The sequence below is a fragment of the Telmatherina bonti genome, assembly GCF_933228915.1.
Source record: "Telmatherina bonti genome assembly, chromosome: 16".
Lineage (NCBI taxonomy): Eukaryota > Metazoa > Chordata > Actinopteri > Atheriniformes > Telmatherinidae > Telmatherina > Telmatherina bonti.
In genome coordinates this window covers 37,752,800-37,773,437 of record NC_136614.1, presented here as the reverse complement: position 1 = coordinate 37,773,437, position 20,638 = coordinate 37,752,800, and the positions used below count along the sequence as shown (strand labels likewise).

Here is a 20,638-nt window from a genome sequence, read left to right as displayed (position 1 = left end):
ATGTCAGCCAGACTGAACAGTTAATCTGAAACTTTGCTTACATGGATCTGCTGCTTTATTTGACCGTAAAGAACCAGGATCCCAGAAAACTTGTAAGTAAAACCTGATGAGTTGTTTTTTTTTTTTTCATCTTTCGGGTTTTAAACCAGCAACCTGCTCATGTTATTTGTTCTCTGACAGCCAACAATAATGTGAGAGAAGATGGGGGATTGGAACTTGTTGGGAAGCATCTTAGAAGAAGTCCACATCCATTCCACTATTGTGGGAAAGATCTGGCTCACCATCCTCTTCATTTTCCGGATGCTGGTGCTCGGCGTTGCCGCTGAGGACGTCTGGGATGACGAGCAGAGCGAGTTTGTTTGCAACACGGAGCAGCCCGGCTGCAAGAACGTCTGCTACGACCAGGCTTTCCCCATCTCCCTCATACGCTACTGGGTCCTGCAGATCATCTTCGTGTCCTCGCCCTCGCTGGTCTACATGGGCCACGCGCTGTACCGTCTGAGGACCCTTGAGAAAGAGCGGCACAGGAAGAAGGCTTGTCTAAAAGCTGAGCTGGAGGGGACAGATCCCGTCCAGGAGGATCACCGGAGAATCGAGCGGGAGCTCCGGAAGCTGGACGAGCAGAAGAAAGTGAGGAAAGCTCCGCTCAGAGGCTCGTTGCTGCGGACCTACGTGTTCCACATCCTCACCAGGTCTGTGGTGGAGGTGGGCTTCATCATCGGCCAGTGCGCTCTTTATGGCATCGGGCTGGCTCCGCTCTACAAGTGCGAGCGGCTGCCGTGTCCCAACAGCGTGGACTGCTTTGTGTCCAGACCTACAGAGAAGAACATTTTTATGGTGTTCATGCTGGTTATTGCTGGAGTGTCTTTATTCCTTAACCTCCTGGAGATTTTCCACCTGGGAGTGAAGAAGATCAAACAGAGCTTGTATGGATATAAATATGGAGATGATGACAGTGTGTGCAGGTCAAAGAAAAACTCCATGGTGCAGCAGGTGTGTGTGCTCAGTAACTCCTCACCACAACGGCTGATGCAGCTCACCCAGATGAGCTGCTCCGTTGTTCCTGATGCTCACGTGGAGGCTTCGCCTTTTGGTCTGGCCTCACTGGCCAGTCAGGAGGCTTCCACCCCCCACCAGCAGCAGGCATGCATGCCCAGCCAGATGGATGTCCATGGTCTGCAGCGCTATACTCTGGGCACCAGGAAGCCTTCGTGCAGCAGCGATGAGTCAAACGGACCTCACGGTTCCGGCAAGCCCCACTATGCCGGGCCACGACCCACGCTGATGGCCAGCCACATGGAGATCCCTGCGGCGCTCAGGAAGCAGAGCAAAGTCAGTATTTACAAAGAGCTCAGCGACATGAGCGACTCCCCAGACAGCGACCACCGTCCCACGGCCAGGAAGTGCAGCTTCATGTCCAGAGGACTGTCCGAGGCCAAGCTGGCCAGTCCGTCCGACAGCGGGGCCTCTCAGAGCGGAACCGACGCCGAGGCCCAGCACCTCCACCAGGGGGAGAGTCCGGTCATGACACCCCCTCCTCCAGCCGGGGGGAGGAGGATGTCCATGGTGAGACATGTCCCAGCTTGTCTTCTGATGTCAAGTTTCACCGAACATCAGGCTGAAGAGATGCAGCGAAGTTTTAGATGGACCTCAAATACGATTTTATGTCTCATTAAAGACCACAGAAATGGATCTGATCCGGGTCCCTGGCAGAACCGGACTTCTGTGGTCCGGGTCCCTGGCAGAACCGGACTTCTGTGGTCCGGGTCCCTGTGAGAACCGGACTTCTGTGGTCCGGGTCCCTGTGAGAACCGGACTTCTGTGGTCCGGGTCCCTGGCAGAACCGGACTTCTGTGGTCCGGGTCCCAGTGAGAACCGGACTTCTGTGGTCCGGGTCCCAGTGAGAACCGGACTTCTGTGGTCCGGGTCCCAGTGAGAACCGGACTTCTGTGGTCCGGGTCCCAGTGAGAACAGGACTTCTGTGGTCCGGGTCCCAGTGAGAACAGGACTTCTGTGGTCCGGGTCCCAGTGAGAACCGGACTTCTGTGGTCCGGGTCCCTGGCAGAACCGGACTTCTGTGGTCCGGGTCCCAGTGAGAACCGGACTTCTGTGGTCCGGGTCCCAGTGAGAACAGGACTTCTGTGGGCCGGGTCCCAGTGAGAACCGGACTTCTGTGGTCCGGGTCCCAGTGAGAACAGGACTTCTGTGGTCCGGGTCCCACTGAGAACAGGACTTCTGTGGTCCGGGTCCCAGTGAGAACCGGACTTCTGTGGTCCGGGTCCCAGTGAGAACAGGACTTCTGTGGTCCGGGTCCCAGTGAGAACAGGACTTCTGTGGTCCGGGTCCCAGTGAGAACAGGACTTCTGTGGTCCGGGTCCCAGTGAGAACCGGACTTCTGTGGTCCGGGTCCCTGGCAGAACCGGACTTCTGTGGTCCGGGTCCCAGTGAGAACCGGACTTCTGTGGTCCGGGTCCCAGTGAGAACAGGACTTCTGTGGTCCGGGTCCCACTGAGAACCGGACTTCTGTGGTCCGGGTCCCAGTGAGAACAGGACTTCTGTGATCCGGGTCCCTGTGAGAACAGGACTTCTGTGGTCCGGGTCCCAGTGAGAACCGGACTTCTGTGGTCCGGGTCCCTGAAAGAACCGGACTTCTGTGGTCCGGGTCCCTGAAAGAACCGGACTTCTGTGGTCCGGGTCCCAGTGAGAACAGGACTTCTGTGATCCGGGTCCCAGTGAGAACCGGACTTCTGTGGTCCGGGTCCCTGGCAGAACCGGACTTCTGTGGTCCCGGTCCCAGTGAGAACAGGACTTCTGTGGTCCGGGTCCCAGTGAGAACCGGACTTCTGTGGTCCGGGTCCCAGTGAGAACCGGACTTCTGTGGTCCGGGTCCCTGGCAGAACCGGACTTCTGTGGTCCGGGTCCCAGTGAGAACCGGACTTCTGTGGTCCGGGTCCCTGGCAGAACCGGACTTCTGTGATCCGGGTCCCAGTGAGAACAGGACTTCTGAGGTCCGGGTCCCAGTGAGAACAGGACTTCTGTGGTCCGGGTCCCAGTGAGAACCGGACTTCTGTGGTCCGGGTCCATGGCAGAACCGGACTTCTGTGGTCCGGGTCCCTGGCAGAACCGGACTTCTGTGGTCCGGGTCCCAGTGAGAACCGGACTTCTGTGGTCCGGGTCCCTGTGAGAACCGGACTTCTGTGGTCCGGGTCCCTGTGAGAACAGGACTTCTGTGGTCCGGGTCCCTGGCAGAACCGGACTTCTGTGGTCCGGGTCCCTGTGAGAACAGGACTTCTGTGATCCGGGTCCCAGTGAGAACCGGACTTCTGTGGTCCGGGTCCCTGTGAGAACCGGACTTCTGTGGTCCGGGTCCCAGTGAGAACCGGACTTCTGTGGTCCGGGTCCCAGTGAGAACAGGACTTCTGTGGTCCGGGTCCCAGTGAGAACAGGACTTCTGTGGTCCGGGTCCCAGTGAGAACCGGACTTCTGTGGTCCGGGTCCCTGGCAGAACCGGACTTCTGTGGTCCGGGTCCCAGTGAGAACCGGACTTCTGTGGTCCGGGTCCCAGTGAGAACAGGACTTCTGTGGTCCGGGTCCCAGTGAGAACCGGACTTCTGTGGTCCGGGTCCCAGTGAGAACAGGACTTCTGTGGTCCGGGTCCCACTGAGAACCGGACTTCTGTGGTCCGGGTCCCAGTGAGAACCGGACTTCTGTGGTCCGGGTCCCAGTGAGAACAGGACTTCTGTGATCCGGGTCCCAGTGAGAACAGGACTTCTGTGGTCCGGGTCCCAGTGAGAACAGGACTTCTGTGGTCCGGGTCCCAGTGAGAACCGGACTTCTGTGGTCCGGGTCCCAGTGAGAACAGGACTTCTGTGATCCGGGTCCCAGTGAGAACAGGACTTCTGTGATCCGGGTCCCAGTGAGAACCGGACTTCTGTGGTCCGGGTCCCTGAAAGAACCGGACTTCTGTGGTCCGGGTCCCTGAAAGAACCGGACTTCTGTGGTCCGGGTCCCAGTGAGAACAGGACTTCTGTGATCCGGGTCCCAGTGAGAACCGGACTTCTGTGGTCCGGGTCCCTGGCAGAACCGGACTTCTGTGGTCCCGGTCCCAGTGAGAACAGGACTTCTGTGGTCCGGGTCCCTGTGAGAACAGGACTTCTGTGGTCCGGGTCCCAGTGAGAACAGGACTTCTGAGGTCCTGGTCCCACTGAGAACCGGACTTCTGTGGTCCGGGTCCCAGTGAGAACAGGACTTCTGTGATCCGGGTCCCAGTGAGAACAGGACTTCTGTGGTCCGGGTCCCAGTGAGAACCGGACTTCTGTGGTCCGGGTCCCTGGCAGAACCGGACTTCTGTGGTCCGGGTCCCAGTGAGAACCGGACTTCTGTGGTCCGGGTCCCTGTGAGAACAGGACTTCTGTGGTCCGGGTCCCAGTGAGAACCGGACTTCTGTGGTCCGGGTCCCTGGCAGAACCGGACTTCTGTGATCCGGGTCCCAGTGAGAACAGGACTTCTGAGGTCCGGGTCCCAGTGAGAACAGGACTTCTGTGGTCCGGGTCCCAGTGAGAACCGGACTTCTGTGGTCCGGGTCCCTGTGAGAACCGGACTTCTGTGGTCCGGGTCCCAGTGAGAACCGGACTTCTGTGGTCCGGGTCCATGGCAGAACCGGACTTCTGTGGTCCGGGTCCCTGGCAGAACCGGACTTCTGTGGTCCGGGTCCCAGTGAGAACCGGACTTCTGTGGTCCGGGTCCCTGTGAGAACCGGACTTCTGTGGTCCGGGTCCCTGTGAGAACCGGACTTCTGTGGTCCGGGTCCCTGGCAGAACCGGACTTCTGTGGTCCGGGTCCCTGTGAGAACAGGACTTCTGTGGTCCGGGTCCCTGTGAGAACCGGACTTCTGTGGTCCGGGTCCCTGGCAGAACCGGACTTCTGTGGTCCGGGTCCCTGTGAGAACAGGACTTCTGTGGTCCGGGTCCCTGGCAGAACCGGACTTCTGTGGTCCGGGTCCCTGTGAGAACAGGACTTCTGTGATCCGGGTCCCTGTGAGAACCGGACTTCTGTGGTCCGGGTCCCTGTGAGAACAGGACTTCTGTGATCCGGGTCCCAGTGAGAACCGGACTTCTGTGGTCCGGGTCCCTGTGAGAACAGGACTTCTGTGATCCGGGTCCCAGTGAGAACCGGACTTCTGTGGTCCGGGTCCCTGTGAGAACAGGACTTCTGTGATCCGGGTCCCTGTGAGAACCGGACTTCTGTGGTCCGGGTCCCAGTGAGAACAGGACTTCTGTGGTCCGGGTCCCAGTGAGAACAGGACTTCTGTGGTCCGGGTCCCTGTGAGAACCGGACTTCTGTGGTCCGGGTCCCAGTGAGAACAGGACTTCTGTGGTCCGGGTCCCAGTGAGAACAGGACTTCTGTGGTCCGGGTCCCAGTGAGAACCGGACTTCTGTGGTCCGGGTCCCTGGCAGAACCGGACTTCTGTGGTCCGGGTCCCAGTGAGAACCGGACTTCTGTGGTCCGGGTCCCAGTGAGAACAGGACTTCTGTGGTCCGGGTCCCAGTGAGAACCGGACTTCTGTGGTCCGGGTCCCTGGCAGAACCGGACTTCTGTGGTCCGGGTCCCTGGCAGAACCGGACTTCTGTGGTCCTGGTCCCAGTGAGAACCGGACTTCTGTGGTCCGGGTCCCAGTGAGAACCGGACTTCTGTGGTCCGGGTCCCAGTGAGAACCGGACTTCTGTGGTCCGGGTCCCTGGCAGAACCGGACTTCTGTGGTCCGGGTCCCAGTGAGAACCAGACTTCTGTGGTTCGGGTCCATGGCAGAACCGGACTTCTGTGGTCCGGGTCCCAGTGAGAACAGGACTTCTGTGGTCCGGGTCCCAGTGAGAACAGGACTTCTGTGGTCCGGGTCCCAGTGAGAACCGGACTTCTGTGGTCCGGGTCCCTGGCAGAACCGGACTTCTGTGGTCCGGGTCCCAGTGAGAACCGGACTTCTGTGGTCCGGGTCCCAGTGAGAACAGGACTTCTGTGGTCCGGGTCCCAGTGAGAACCGGACTTCTGTGGTCCGGGTCCCTGGCAGAACCGGACTTCTGTGGTCCGGGTCCCAGTGAGAACAGGACTTCTGTGGTCCGGGTCCCTGTGAGAACCGGACTTCTGTGGTCCGGGTCCCTGTGAGAACAGGACTTCTGTGGTCCGGGTCCCTGGCAGAACCGGACTTCTGTGGTCCGGGTCCCAGTGAGAACCGGACTTCTGTGGTCCGGGTCCCTGGCAGAACCGGACTTCTGTGGTCCTGGTCCCAGTGAGAACCGGACTTCTGTGGTCCGGGTCCCAGTGAGAACAGGACTTCTGTGGTCCGGGTCCCAGTGAGAACCGGACTTCTGTGGTCCGGGTCCCTGTGAGAACCGGACTTCTGTGGTCCGGGTCCCTGTGAGAACAGGACTTCTGTGGTCCGGGTCCCTGGCAGGACCGGACTTCTGTGGTCCGGGTCCCAGTGAGAACCGGACTTCTGTGGTCCGGGTCCCTGGCAGAACCGGACTTCTGTGGTCCTGGTCCCAGTGAGAACCGGACTTCTGTGGTCCGGGTCCCAGTGAGAACAGGACTTCTGTGGTCCGGGTCCCAGTGAGAACCGGACTTCTGTGGTCCGGGTCCCTGGCAGAACCGGACTTCTGTGGTCCGGGTCCCAGTGAGAACCAGACTTCTGTGGTTCGGGTCCATGGCAGAACCGGACTTCTGTGGTCCGGGTCCCAGTGAGAACAGGACTTCTGTGGTCCGGGTCCCAGTGAGAACCGGACTTCTGTGGTCCGGGTCCCTGGCAGAACCGGACTTCTGTGGTCCGGGTCCCAGTGAGAACCGGACTTCTGTGGTTCGGGTCCCAGTGAGAACAGGACTTCTGTGGTCCTGGTCCCAGTGAGAACAGGACTTCTGTGATCCGGGTCCCAGTGAGAACCGGACTTCTGTGGTCCGGGTCCCTGGCAGAACCGGACTTCTGTGGTCCGGGTCCCAGTGAGAACCGGACTTCTGTGGTCCGGGTCCCTGTGAGAACCGGACTTCTGTGGTCCGGGTCCCTGTGAGAACAGGACTTCTGTGGTCCGGGTCCCTGGCAGAACCGGACTTCTGTGGTCCGGGTCCCAGTGAGAACCGGACTTCTGTGGTCCGGGTCCCTGGCAGAACCGGACTTCTGTGGTCCTGGTCCCAGTGAGAACCGGACTTCTGTGGTCCGGGTCCCAGTGAGAACAGGACTTCTGTGGTCCGGGTCCCAGTGAGAACCGGACTTCTGTGGTCCGGGTCCCTGGCAGAACCGGACTTCTGTGGTCCGGGTCCCAGTGAGAACAGGACTTCTGTGATCCGGGTCCCAGTGAGAACAGGACTTCTGTGGTCCGGGTCCCAGTGAGAACCGGACTTCTGTGGTCCGGGTCCCAGTGAGAACCGGACTTCTGTGGTCCGGGTCCCAGTGAGAACAGGACTTCTGAGGTCCGGGTCCCAGTGAGAACAGGACTTCTGTGGTCCGGGTCCCAGTGAGAACAGGACTTCTGTGGTCCGGGTCCCAGTGAGAACAGGACTTCTGAGGTCCGGGTCCCAGTGAGAACAGGACTTCTGTGGTCCGGGTCCCTGTGAGAACAGGACTTCTGTGGTCCGGGTCCCAGTGAGAACAGGACTTCTGAGGTCCGGGTCCCAGTGAGAACAGGACTTCTGAGGTCCGGGTCCCTGTGAGAACAGGACTTCTGTGATCCGGGTCCCAGTGAGAACAGGACTTCTGAGGTCCGGGTCCCAGTGAGAACAGGACTTCTGTGGTCCGGGTCCCTGTGAGAACAGGACTTCTGTGGTCCGGGTCCCAGTGAGAACAGGACTTCTGTGGTCCGGGTCCCAGTGAGAACCGGACTTCTGTGGTCCGGGTCCCAGTGAGAACAGGACTTCTGAGGTCCGGGTCCCTGTGAGAACAGGACTTCTGTGATCCGGGTCCCAGTGAGAACAGGACTTCTGAGGTCCGGGTCCCAGTGAGAACAGGACTTCTGTGGTCCGGGTCCCTGTGAGAACAGGACTTCTGAGGTCCGGGTCCCTGTGAGAACAGGACTTCTGTGGTCCGGGTCCCAGTGAGAACAGGACTTCTGTGGTCCGGGTCCCTGTGAGAACAGGACTTCTGAGGTCCGGGTCCCTGTGAGAACAGGACTTCTGTGGTCCGGGTCCCAGTGAGAACAGGACTTCTGTGGTCCGGGTCCCAGTGAGAACAGGACTTCTGAGGTCCGGGTCCCAGTGAGAACAGGACTTCTGTGAGAACAGGACTTCTGTGATCCGGGTCCCAGTGAGAACCGGACTTCTGAGGTCCGGGTCCCAGTGAGAACAGGACTTCTGTGGTCCGGGTCCCAGTGAGAACCGGACTTCTGAGGTCCGGGTCCCAGTGAGAACAGGACTTCTGTGATCCGGGTCCCAGTGAGAACCGGACTTCTGAGGTCCGGGTCCCAGTGAGAACAGGACTTCTGTGATCCGGGTCCCAGTGAGAACAGGACTTCTGAGGTCCGGGTCCCAGTGAGAACAGGACTTCTGTGATCCGGGTCCCAGTGAGAACAGGACTTCTGAGGTCCGGGTCCCAGTGAGAACAGGACTTCTGAGGTCCGGGTCCCTGTGAGAACAGGACTTCTGTGATCCGGGTCCCTGTGAGAACAGGACTTCTGAGGTCCAGAGCCTGATAAATAGCAGAGCTTGCCATTGCTCTACTGCCCCCTGCTGGAAATAATTGGGATAAACTATTTATCTTCATAGTAATGTGCTGTTTCCAGAACAGGACAGTTTCATGTCATGTGAAAGAATATAAACGGTCTCTCTCGTTTGTCTTGCAGAGCATGATTCTGGAGTTGTCTTCCATCATGAAAAAGTAAACCAGAACAGGACCACAGCGTGGGACAAAGCCTGGAGCATGTGGGACTTGTAACGGTCCAGAGACGTCCTGCTTGCATCATCCTGTATCTGCGGACATGTTTATCTGTGTATGTTAACATTCACGCTACCTGATAGCTGACACGCCACCAACACTGCAGTAGCTGCTTAGATTACCTGGATACACGACCGTCTTCCCAGGCAGACCTGTGGTAGTTTTAGTCACAGTTATATATAAATCATATGGCAGAGAAGAAAGAGATTCTCTGAGTGAGAATGTTTGTATGACAGCATGACGATGACACGTCACATCCTCAGCCCGGTCACAAGTCTTACCACATGGAGCCGTGAAGGTCTCTGGGGTGCATCATGTCAGGGTTTGTAGAATGGGTCAGGACTGTCCTGCACTGCTGTACATTCCCTGATCAGTGTGTATGATTAATAAATTATTCATAAATGAACTTTGTTTATTCTATATGGATGATAAAGCAGCGTGGCTTCATAGTGGAACAGGTACTGGACTGGCCTTCCTGCAGCCCAGACCCGTCTCCCACTGGAAACATGCAGAATCCCACAACAGAGACACCGAACTGCTGAGTTGTACATCAAGCTGGAAAGGGAAAGAATTTCACCTTCAAAGCTTCAGCCATTAGCGTGCTCTAACACTAACAGTTGTCCTGACCATGTTTGTGTTGAACCCAAGCAGCAACCTCCTACAGTTCCTACAGATGCAGTGGAGGGAGGAGAGGGGCAGGGATCTGGGCTTGGGGGTATTTTTTGAGTGACAGGGTGTGGGTGGGTGGGTGTAGGGGTATGGGTGGGATGTGGACATCTGGGGGATGATTTTGGAGGGTGGGCTTCTATGGGTTGGGATGTGGATGTGTGTGCCTGTGAGTGTGTGTGTGTTGGTGTATGAGTGCATCATGGTGATGGTGGGAATGTGTGGATGTGCTGGTGTGTGGGCGAGGAGGGACTGCAGCATGTCCTCGGGTAGTGTGTGTGTGTGGGTGTGGTGGTGGTGGGGGTGGGGGTGGGGTTTGGTCTGGGGTCTCCGTCCATCTCCCATTCCCCTTCCCTTCCTTCCCGCCCCCTTTGCTTGTGGTTGGTTGGTGCCTTCTGGAGCCCCCTGGTTTGGGTTGCTGGGAGCTCTGGTTGTTAGGGCAGCCGCCCCCGGCTTGTCCTAGTCCTTCCGGGCCCCGGAGATGGGGGGCGTGCCTAGTGCCCCTGGCGGCTCATCGCCAGCTGCCCCAGTTCTTCTGGCCTTCCTCTTGCCTGCGTGTGGGCGGGGCCACATTGTGTGGGCGGGGCCACATTGGCATGATCACTCTTCTCTGAACACGTTCCACTCTGTATGTTCTGCATGTGACACAGTCACTGAGTCGCCTGCAGGTTCGTTTACGAACAACACCTGGTTTTCTTCCTGTGTGTCTGATCTAGCTTGTGAGCTCTGGGTTTCCCTGATAGTTGGCGGCTTCGTCCTCCAGCAGGGGGAACATGGCTCCAGTGTGTATAGGTGTATGGATGTGTGTAATATAAGCGGGTGTGTATGTGTGCTTATGTACATGCAAATGTATGTAGGTTGTTCTCTTTTTCAATCTTCTTTTTTCTTTTCCTTTCTCTCTCTCTTTTTCTCTCTGCAAGGTGTTTTTCTGTTTTCTCTTCTTTTCGATTCTCTTTCTCTCCCTCTTCTGTCCTCTCCGGTCTCGTCCAGCAGTACAAACTTTGTAATACAAACAATTACGCAAAATAAATAGAAAAATAAAATTAAAATCCAGGATATCAAGGGGAGCATTATATCTATGATGCTTCCCTTGGCAAAGTAAATTTCCCAGCAGAATACAGCATCCAGCTCATAGCTACAGGCAGGTTGTAGTTTGATAGATGTCCACCTCTTAGACCCCCTCTTAGCTCCAACTCTTTGCTCATGTCTGTATTTTACAGGAGGGACAGCAAATGTATTGGTTGGACATGAGTGACTATATTTACTCAGACCGTTTCATATTTTAGTTGCAAAATGCGGCCATGTGGTTGCAGTCTGAAGCTAGCTTTCTGTGTCCTTGCTGCTTTACGGCTGGGTCTCTGACACAGAACAGTCAGTTATCAGACCCTCTCAGTGGAACCAGCTCCCAGTTTGACTTCAAGAACCAGCCCATTCTGGGTTCAGGAAGCAGACCCTTCAGTTATAAGACCCTCTGAGTGAATCTAGTCTGGCTTTAGGGAGGACGTCCCCTCTCTACCTTCAGGATAGGCCGATAAAACCTAGCTAGTTAGTGTAAGACTGTATTGATGCACAGTTCAATGGGCCTCACTCTGCCGCTTTTCTCTCCATACAGGATTGTGTTTGGGATCATTTTGTAGTTCCCATAGAAAGTAACCCTGATCAGGTATTTGTGAGTTTCCTTGTCTGTCTGAATCTGGTTCTGCTGGAGGTCTTGCTGAACGGGACTGAACTCGGTTTTTCTGTAGGTAAAAACAGAGTAGACATCGTGATATGCATGGTTCTTTATTTCATAAAGAGAAACGGTGTCTAGACAAAAAAAGTCATTATATAACACTAGCAGTTGAAATGAATGAAAACGGGGTTTGCACAATATCGTATTTACAATGGTTATTATGTCATTTCTTAATTAGGGTCATGTAGCATTTAAAAATTAGGTAAGAACTCTTAGTAGAGAATAAGCAAATAACAGCTATTTCAGAATGGACAATATCAACACAAAACAGTCCTCTAGAAAAATGAGAGAAAAAAACCCAAGTTGAACTATAAGCTTAGGAGCTATTACAATAAAAATGATGCACCAAAACTACCAATACAATATTCCATATAATCTGTAAAAAGCATGTAGAAAACACCTGATGCAGTTTGCTGATACAGTCATTGACCAGTTATGAGAGGTATGAAGGATTTCACAGGTAGATAAGTGTGAGAAAGTCAGCACTGGTTACTCAGGGATGGGGGCCCGGGCCCCTGCATACACTCACTTCACTTGAATGTGAACTATGGCCTCTGCAAGTTCTAAGGCAAATATAGGAGATGCACTTGTTTCCATGTAATGCTGAGCCATCCCAAAAGTTGGATGCAAGACGAGGTGAGAGAGCTCGTTTGTTTCTTACACAGGAACCCGTCCAATTAAACGGAGCGATTTTTACACAACTGTAAACATACACCATCTTATACTTCACTGACTTCAGCCTGCCTACCATTGTTCTTCTATGTAATGAAGGGGAGCAATCTATAAGTCTCCAACCTTTGGAGTTGCAAAAGCCAGTGTTTGTTTCAGAGAAGCAGCGACAGAATGTGTTAAACAAGACAATCAAGGGCAGAGCATTTGTCCTGTTGGATCTGCACAAAGAATTCCTCAAAGCAACAAAATCTCCAACAAAATTATTTTTATGCAGTAAAATGTGCAGAAACAATTATTTGTGTTTTAGCAATGGATCTGATAAGTGATGTGAAGTGAGGAGCTAATGTTGCTCTGCATGGCTTTGCAGCTCCTTTAAGCTCGTTTTGGTTTCATAACAACCAGACTCAATGCTGTTGACCAGCAGCTGTTGACCAGCAGCTGTTGACCAGTAGCTGTTGACCAGTAGCTGTTGACCAGCAGCTGTTGACCAGCAGCTGTTGACCAGGAGCTGTTGACCAGCAGCTGTTGACCAGCAGCTGTTGACCAGCAGCTGTTGACCAGCAGCTGTTGACCAGTAGCTGTTGACCAGTAGCTGTTGACCAGCAGCTGTTGACCAGCAGCTGTTGACCAGCAGCTGTTGACCAGTAGCTGTTGACCAGTAGCTGTTGACCAGTAGCTGTTGACCAGCAGCTGTTGACCAGCAGCTGTTGACCAGCAGCTGTTGACCAGGAGCTGTTGACCAGGAGCTGTTGACCAGTAGCTGTTGACCAGCAGCTGTTGACCAGCAGCTGTTGACCAGCAGCTGTTGACCAGCAGCTGTTGACCAGTAGCTGTTGACCAGCAGCTGTTGACCAGGAGCTGTTGACCAGTAGCTGTTGACCAGCAGCTGTTGACCAGCAGCTGTTGACCAGCAGCTGTTGACCAGCAGCTGTTGACCAGCAGCTGTTGACCAGGAGCTGTTGACCAGTAGCTGTTGACCAGCAGCTGTTGACCAGCAGCTGTTGACCAGCAGCTGCTGTTTTTACACCAAAGAAAAGAAAGCTGTGTTTGTGCTTTCCGTAAAAACATCAATTTGCAAGAAAAACAGCTAAAAGTGAATTCAAACTGGGTTTAACATCTATGTGCTGGCATGGATGTTCTATTTTATGAAAAGTCAAAAACTATTACAGCTCTGCTTCAACCCATCAGCGTCTAATGAATCGGATTTAACACATCCAATAGGCTATTACATCACCAAACAGTAAAAACGCTTAAAACCGCTTTATACAATTTGATACGTTTTGCATGACAATAAATTAGTTATTTTACACGGTAATATACCGTACATACATGAAAATTCTTATTTTACATTTTGTTAAAGACAAAATAAAGATTTCAGATTAAAAAATGAATCTTCTGTCCATTAAATCGGGCGTTAGAGGGTTAAACTTTGAAACATTTAAAATGTAAATGATGAAAATAAAAAGTCTGCTGCAGCGAGATCCAGACAGCGAGGCATCCTGAGACGTTTAAAACTCCTACTTCTGCTGGGTTGCTGCCATGAACGCACAGCTTTCAGATTTCTGCCAGAATGGAACTCTTTTAGCCAAAACAACAAAGTATGTCTGTATTCAGTCACATAACAACACGCGCGCAGCAGCAGGAGAAATACAATACGATTCAATCAGTTTCTCTTTATTTTTAGTCTATTTATTCAAGTCAGAAATCAAAATAAATTCCTGTTAGTTCTGAGTGAAGGCGGAACCTGAAGAGACGTGCAACCTTCTCATCACATTAAACGTGAGTAGAAATGTAGCCTCTGTGCTTTAAACAGGACTACTGGAAGGTCAACATGCTGACGCTAGATCTTTGCTTCACACTTTCAAGAAGACTCGAAGGCCTTGAAGTTGGGCCAGAAAATGGAAACAGGGCTGCAGAGTGTCGGGCTGCGTTCATCGGCAGGCTTAATTCTCACCCGACACCCAGGAAGTTTGGCTACATACTGAACTGACTCTCTCCAAACAGAAGAAGGTAAAGAGAAATGAGTTGCATAACGAGCCTCGTGCACATCGCTCCACGAGAACATCAACACATTTCTGCCTGTCTTTAAAATGTTTCCAAGAAAGAAAACTGCAGAAATCACTCAAACAGAGCCGAAGAACATGTGAAAGAATAGCCGCTCTCAACAGCTGTGTGTGTGTGCATGTGTGGTAAATGAATCTGTGTGTGTCTGCATGTTGGGTGTGTGTGTACTCTACAAAATGTGGACCAGTCTTATCAGTTTAAAGACACTGCAGAGTGTCTCTGTCCTGCTGGATAACACAAACAAACTAGATCTAAAATTTACACCACGAGAAGTCGAAGGAAACATCTGAAAATTCTCATCCAAGCTTCAAAGACTCAATCCCAGGTCTGTTATCAGAAGTACTGTTTGTGGATCAATACTTAATCAATTAAATCAAAGCATACCGATGCATGATGCTAATGCAGATCAGAGACCATAAACAGCTTTATCCCAGGATGCAGAAACACAAAGTACTGAAAGGGTGAACAACATCAAATCAAATGGTTATGTGTAGATTTAAAAAATGAGGCTAGTTTAGCGGTTTGTCAAGTTTCAGAGCCAGCGTTGGATGGTGGGGTCATTCTAACTGCAGGTGCTGAAACAGATTTTAGGTTGTTGTTACACTGAGGACAATAGAAGTTAAGAAACTTTCCATCTTTTTTTATAGCAGAAAACATCAAAGAAACTGTCCATGTAGCAGAAGCAACGTTAGCATTAGCTCCATGTTGCTAACAGGAAGTGCTGCTGGGATTGGGCCTTTAAAAAGCCACAAACAAAACTTTGTTCTTCTGCAGAAATGTGGCGCCCTGCTTCTACGTTAAAGCCTTCCTCCTAAGAGGGTTCCACAGAAATAATTTTTACATTTTTTACAAAAGTGAAAAAAACAGCACTGAAAAAGCAGACGGCTCCGGAGAAAACTGAAGCTACACTAACTACGCTCAAAGCTAGAGGCAGCATGCAAGCACTTCACAAAGCAGGATGTTCAAACACAACTTACTATCTTATATGATTGTTATTGATTTGGACAACATATACACCGCTTTCACCTCTATTAGCTTATTCAATTTCTAAAGAAATACAAATATGAGGTGTGAACACTCAAAATCATTAGCTTCTTTTTGTGTTTAGGTTTCTCATTCTTTATAAACATACTTCTCATTCTATTTATATGATCACATCAACAAGATGTTTCCTTTTGCAGCGCTAATCTATGTGCTCCAATCTGAGATTCCTGAGTTTGTCAGCGATAAAGACAAACATCCTCATAGAAGTGCTAAAAGGCTCTGAGTGCTTGGAGCTGGAAGCAAAGTGCCTGAATTTGATCTTTTTCTTTTCTTTTATTGGTAAAAGTAAACAGCATCAATTAGAGAACAACAGGACAGTTGCTTTTGGCCGTCTCCAAACATCAGAAGACGACGCTGAGTGTTTGCATGAGTGCGCACAAAGAGCATCGTTAGATTAGAAATGAAGAATGATCCTCAAAAATAACACAAGAAAAAAACACAAGGAAGAAGTTTTTGTTCACATTTAAAGAGGAGTTGGAGGTGCAGAGGAGCCGGCCTGAGCCACTGATAAAAAATAACTAAAACATGCAAGGGGCTCATAACTGTATGAGTGCAGATGGGACTGTGTGTGTGTGTGTGTGTGTGTGTGTGGATCAAGCTGGTTTCCTGAGTATAAGAAGACCCGCCGTGACGGCACGTCTTCATTAGGCAGGACAGGAAACAGCAGAGCAAAGATGCCCCTCAGCAGAAAGGTGCTTAATATAACCCCAGTGAAAAAGAAACGTCTACGCCGCTACCTGTACAAAAATTACTGTTACAGTCATCATGCTCCAAACTATGTACACATCTGCCATACGAGCACTTAAATCACTGATACAACATCCAAATACAATGGTATTGCTGATGTGTGGAAATAAAAATAACCATCGAACCGCCTGCAAAAGCCTTTTTCCTCCTTTCATTTCAGTGCTGTGGAAGGCATAGAAGGAATGTTTTCGGTTACAGCCTGTACAACGTTCTCCTGTACAGAAACACAACGGCGAGATTTTTTTTAGATTTTTTTTTGCATATGAACATTTTACAGTCTCACTGCATTGTAACTTCCTCATCTGCAGAAGCCGTTTTCTCATTTTTTATGAATTAGGTTGAACATTCAGAGAATTTTTCCTGAGTTTGAGTTGCTGTGACAAAAAGGGCCACTGAGATAATAATTATAGCGAGAAGAGAGCGAGACAGAGAGAGGTAGAAGAGACTGGTGAGCTGTTCTCACACATGGATGCTGGAACATTTCTAAACATGTGCAGAGCATCAGAGAATTGCCTGGATAGAGTTGCCACTGTGGAAGTGGAAGAGCTGGTCAGAGATTTTCCGGATCTGATCGTGTAGAAGTAAGATGGTCACATGCCGGAACATGCCAGGAAGATTCCGGGTTTTCAGCATGTGCGAGAACAGCCATGAAGAAAGAAGAAGAAGAAGAGAGAAAGGCAAGAACAGAGATACTGTTGGTACAAAGAGACAAAGAGCTGCTGTTTAGGTCCGATGAGGTTCAACTTTTAGTTGTGATGCGTGACACATGGATAACAGAGTCCACTGTGTGGCCGCTGCGGGCGAGGATAGCACCATTGTAAGGTTTGGTGAGAGCTTCCCACTCTGGTGATGAGGGGATTGCCTGTAGAACAGTATTGCTGCTGTTAAGACAACTTTAGTGTCAAACGTTCAAACATTAAAAAACAGCACAAAAATACATAAATACAAGCAAAGCTTGTTTTCAGTGAACACTGGTGGCGGCTGAGCGACTTACAACCCAGAGGAAGGGTTTGTCAGAAGAGGAATTAAATAACAACCGCCGCTACTTCCTCGGCTGCTCGTCAGTTGTACACTTGTCAGTCATCTCCTGGCAGAAATCCACCGTTACTGTCTGGTTGGACTTTTCCAGCCCCGACTCCACGTACGGGCTGCCGTCTTGGCCATCCATTTCTGCGTCTGCCCCGTTCCGGATGGCCGAGTCGGGCTGGTTTTCCGTAGGGCCGGGCGACCCGTGAAAGCTGGGTTCCGGTGTGGTTGAACCAGAGCGGGCGGTGAGGTCGATGCTGGTTGTGGCGGGGGGGTTGCCGAGGGCAGGTTTGGGCTGGCGGGCGGTGTTGTTGCCGGCAGTGGAGTTGGAGGGCCGCAGCACGGGGCAGTAGTGGTGTAAAGACTGGACCTGCTCAGGACTCAGCTGGACGTCCCGGCACACCTCCTGCGACAGGCAGGAGAAGTTTTCCCACAGCTCCCCCATGCAGGCCTTCAGCTGGTTCCTCTCCGTCAGCAGCTTCTCCTTCTCACACACCTGCACACACACACACACACACACACACACACACACACACACACCAATGAGGACGACGGTCAGTTCGGGACTGAACTGGTCTAACATACTGCTCTGGGGAACTGGTGAACTGGTCTAACATACTGCTCTGGGGAACTGGTGAACTGGTCTAACATACTGCTCTGGGGAACTGGTGAACTGGTCTAACATACTGCTCTGGGGAACTGGTGAACTGGTATAGAACTGATCTGTAGAGTTGTCTGGAGAACTGGTCTATTTCTCCACCTCGAGCTGGTCTATAAAGTGTTCCAGACTCTGGTCCAGACAAGAATCTGGTCTTTGGTCGTGTTGTAAAATCTTGGAAGAACTTTAACTTATAAGACCTTCTCTGTAGAACCAGATCCAAGTTCAGGATTCAGAACCAACATCCAGTCTTTAGATCAGGCTTAAAGCTACCTAAGAGTTTTATGCCTAGAGAACAAGGGTGATGGGTGTGTGTATGGATGGATGGTTGGGTGGGTGGATGGATGGATGGATGGATGGATAGGTGGATGGTTGGGTGGGTGGATGGATGGATGGATGGCTAGATAGGTGGATGGTTGGGTGGGTGGATGGATGGATGGATGGATAGGTGGATGGTTGGGTGGGTGGATGGATGGATGGGTAGGTGGATGGTTGGGTGGGTGGATGGATGGATGGGTGGGTGGATGGATGGGTCGATGGGTGGGTGGGTGGATGGATGGGTGGATGGGTGGGTGGGTGGGTGGATGGATGGGTGGATGGGTGGGTGGGTGGATGGATGGATGGGTGGGTGGATGGATGGGTCGATGGGTGGGTGGGTGGATGGATGGGTGGATGGGTGGGTGGGTGGGTGGATGGATGGGTGGATGGGTGGGTGGGTGGGTGGATGGATAGATGGATGGCTGGATAGGTGGATGGATAGATGGATGGCTGGATAGGTGGATGGATAGATGGATGGCTGGATAGGTGGATGGTTGGGTGGATGGGTAGGTGGATGGATGGGTGGGTGGATGGGTGGGTGGATGGATGAATGGTTGGGTGGATGGATGGATGGGTGGGTGGGTAGGTGGATGGTTGGATGGGTGGGTGGATGGGTGGGTGGATGGATGAATGGTTGGGTGGATGGATGGATGGGTGGGTGGGTGGGTAGGTGGATGGTTGGGTGGGTGGATGGGTAGGTGGATGGATGGATGGATGGATGGGTGGATGGGTGGGTGGATGGTTGGGTGGGTGGATGGATGACTGGTTGGGTGGATGGTTGGGTGGATGGATGAATGGTTGGGTGGATGGATGGATGGGTGGGTGGGTGGATGGACGGATGGGTGGGTGGGTGGATGGACGGATGGGTGGGTGGATGGATGGATGGATGGGTGGGTGGATGGATGGGTGGGTGGATGGATGGGTGGGTGGATGGACGGATGGGTGGGTGGACGGGTGGGTGGGTGGATGGGTGGATGGGTGGATGGATGGATGGGTGGGTGGGTGGATGGATGGATGGGTGGGTGGGTGGGTGGATGGATGGGTGGGTGGGTGGATGGACGGATGGGTGGGTGGATGGATGGATGGATGGGTGGGTGGATGGATGGATGGATGGATGGGTGGATATAGTGATTAGTTAATTCTGGTGTCCATCCAGCAGTCATTGTGTCGGTTCGTGCTTGGAGCCTCTGTACAGCTGATTCACATGCAGGAGGAAAACATCTGGAAACCACGCATGAAGAAGCAGATTGGAGCTTTTTCTGCTTCTTACTCAGATACATCCTTCTCTTTGTTCAGTTAGTTTCATTTAAAATGTTTTGCTCTCTCTGACTTCTCTGAAGGATGTTTCCATGTGGACCTGCAGATCTCCAGGCGTCTGACCCGCTGCTGATTAAAACTAAGCATGTTACATCAAGTCCTGGTCCAGAAGTCTCCAGCAACAGCTGGACCGTCGAGTCTGTCATCAGTCTGACGTCTCAGTGTGAACAAACCAAAAGCTCCAGAGGAGCCTCACAGGAGACCAGTCCACTCACCAGTTTTCTGATCTCACACTCCAGGTTCAGAATGCAGTCCAACTTCCTCTTGCGGCATCGCTGCGCCGCGATCCGGTTCTTACTTCGCCGCCTCACATCATGGATGAACTCCAGCTGCTCTGAGGTCAGTTTGTGCATCTTTACCAACATCTGGAAGTCGTTCCGTGGAAGATTTGTGATTTGATCTACAGGGAAAGGAAGCTTCACCTGGAAGAGAAGAAACAGAGGATGTAGTAAACACACACCGTGGCACACATCTTCATCATCATCATCTTCATCATCATCATAGTCATCTTCATCATCATCATAGTCATCTTCATCATCATCATAGTCATCTTCATCATCATCATCTTCATAGTCATCTTCATCTTCATCATCATCATCGTCATGTTCATGACTGGTTTAACTGGGAACAGGCCAGTAACATGACTGGTTTAACTGGGAACAGGTCAGTAATATGACTGGTTTAACTGGGAACAGGCCAGTAACATGACTGGTTTAACTGGGAACAGGTCAGTAACATGACTGGTTTAACTGGGAACAGGTCAGTAACATGACTGGTTTAACAGGGAACAGGCCAGTAACATGACTGGTTTAACTGGGAACAGGTCAGTAACATGACTGGTTTAACTGGGAACAGGCCAGTAACATGACTGGTTTAACTGGGAACAGGTCAGTAACATGACTGGTTTAACTGGGAACAGGTCAGTAATATGACTGGTTTAACTGGGAACAGGTCAGTAACATGACTGGTTTAACTGGGAACAGGTCAGTAATATGACTGGTTTAACTGGGAACAGGTCAGTAATATGACTGGTTTAACTGGGAACAGGTCAGTAACATGACTGGTTTAACTGGGAACAGGTCAGTAATATGACTGGTTTAACAGGGAACAGGCCAGTAACATGACTGGTTTAACTGGGAACAGGCCAGTAACATGACTGGTTTAACTGGGAACAGGTCAGTAATATGACTGGTTTAACAGGGAACAGGCCAGTAACATGACTGGTTTAACTGGGAACAGGTCAGTAATATGACTGGTTTAACTGGGAACAGGTCAGTAATATGACTGGTTTAACAGGGAACAGGTCAGTAACATGACTGGTTTAACTGGGAACAGGTCAGTAATATGACTGGTTTAACTGGGAACAGGTCGGTAACATGACTGGTTTAACTGGGAACAGGTCAGTAACATGACTGGTTTAACTGGGAACAGGTCAGTAACATGACTGGTTTCATTGGGAACAGGTCAGTAACATGACTGGTT

General features: G+C 51.9%; 2 protein-coding genes across 3 annotated transcripts in view; one reads left to right on the top strand and one right to left on the bottom strand.

The window, feature by feature from the left end:
• Window positions 1-201: 201 nt before the first annotated feature.
• gja10b (gap junction protein alpha 10 b) lies at window positions 202-8,859 on the top strand (the record flags this gene model as incomplete). The annotated part of the gene is made up of 2 exons (XM_079254974.1): window positions 202-1,566; window positions 8,821-8,859. The coding sequence occupies 2 exons, from the start codon at window positions 202-204 to the stop codon at window positions 8,857-8,859; spliced, it is 1,404 nt and encodes a 467-aa protein (XP_079111100.1).
• Window positions 8,860-12,941: 4,082 nt separating this feature from the next.
• The window catches only part of bach2b (BTB and CNC homology 1, basic leucine zipper transcription factor 2b), a 144,944-nt gene continuing 137,247 nt past the window's right edge, over window positions 12,942-20,638 (bottom strand). For both annotated transcript variants that reach the window (XM_079255941.1, XM_079255942.1), the window contains 2 exons: window positions 19,372-19,578; window positions 12,942-17,359 (listed from right to left, as the gene is read on the bottom strand). In XM_079255941.1, coding sequence (XP_079112067.1) covers window positions 16,880-17,359; window positions 19,372-19,578 — 687 coding nt within the window. In that variant the 3' untranslated portion in view covers window positions 12,942-16,879. The remainder of the gene's footprint in view (window positions 17,360-19,371; window positions 19,579-20,638) is intronic.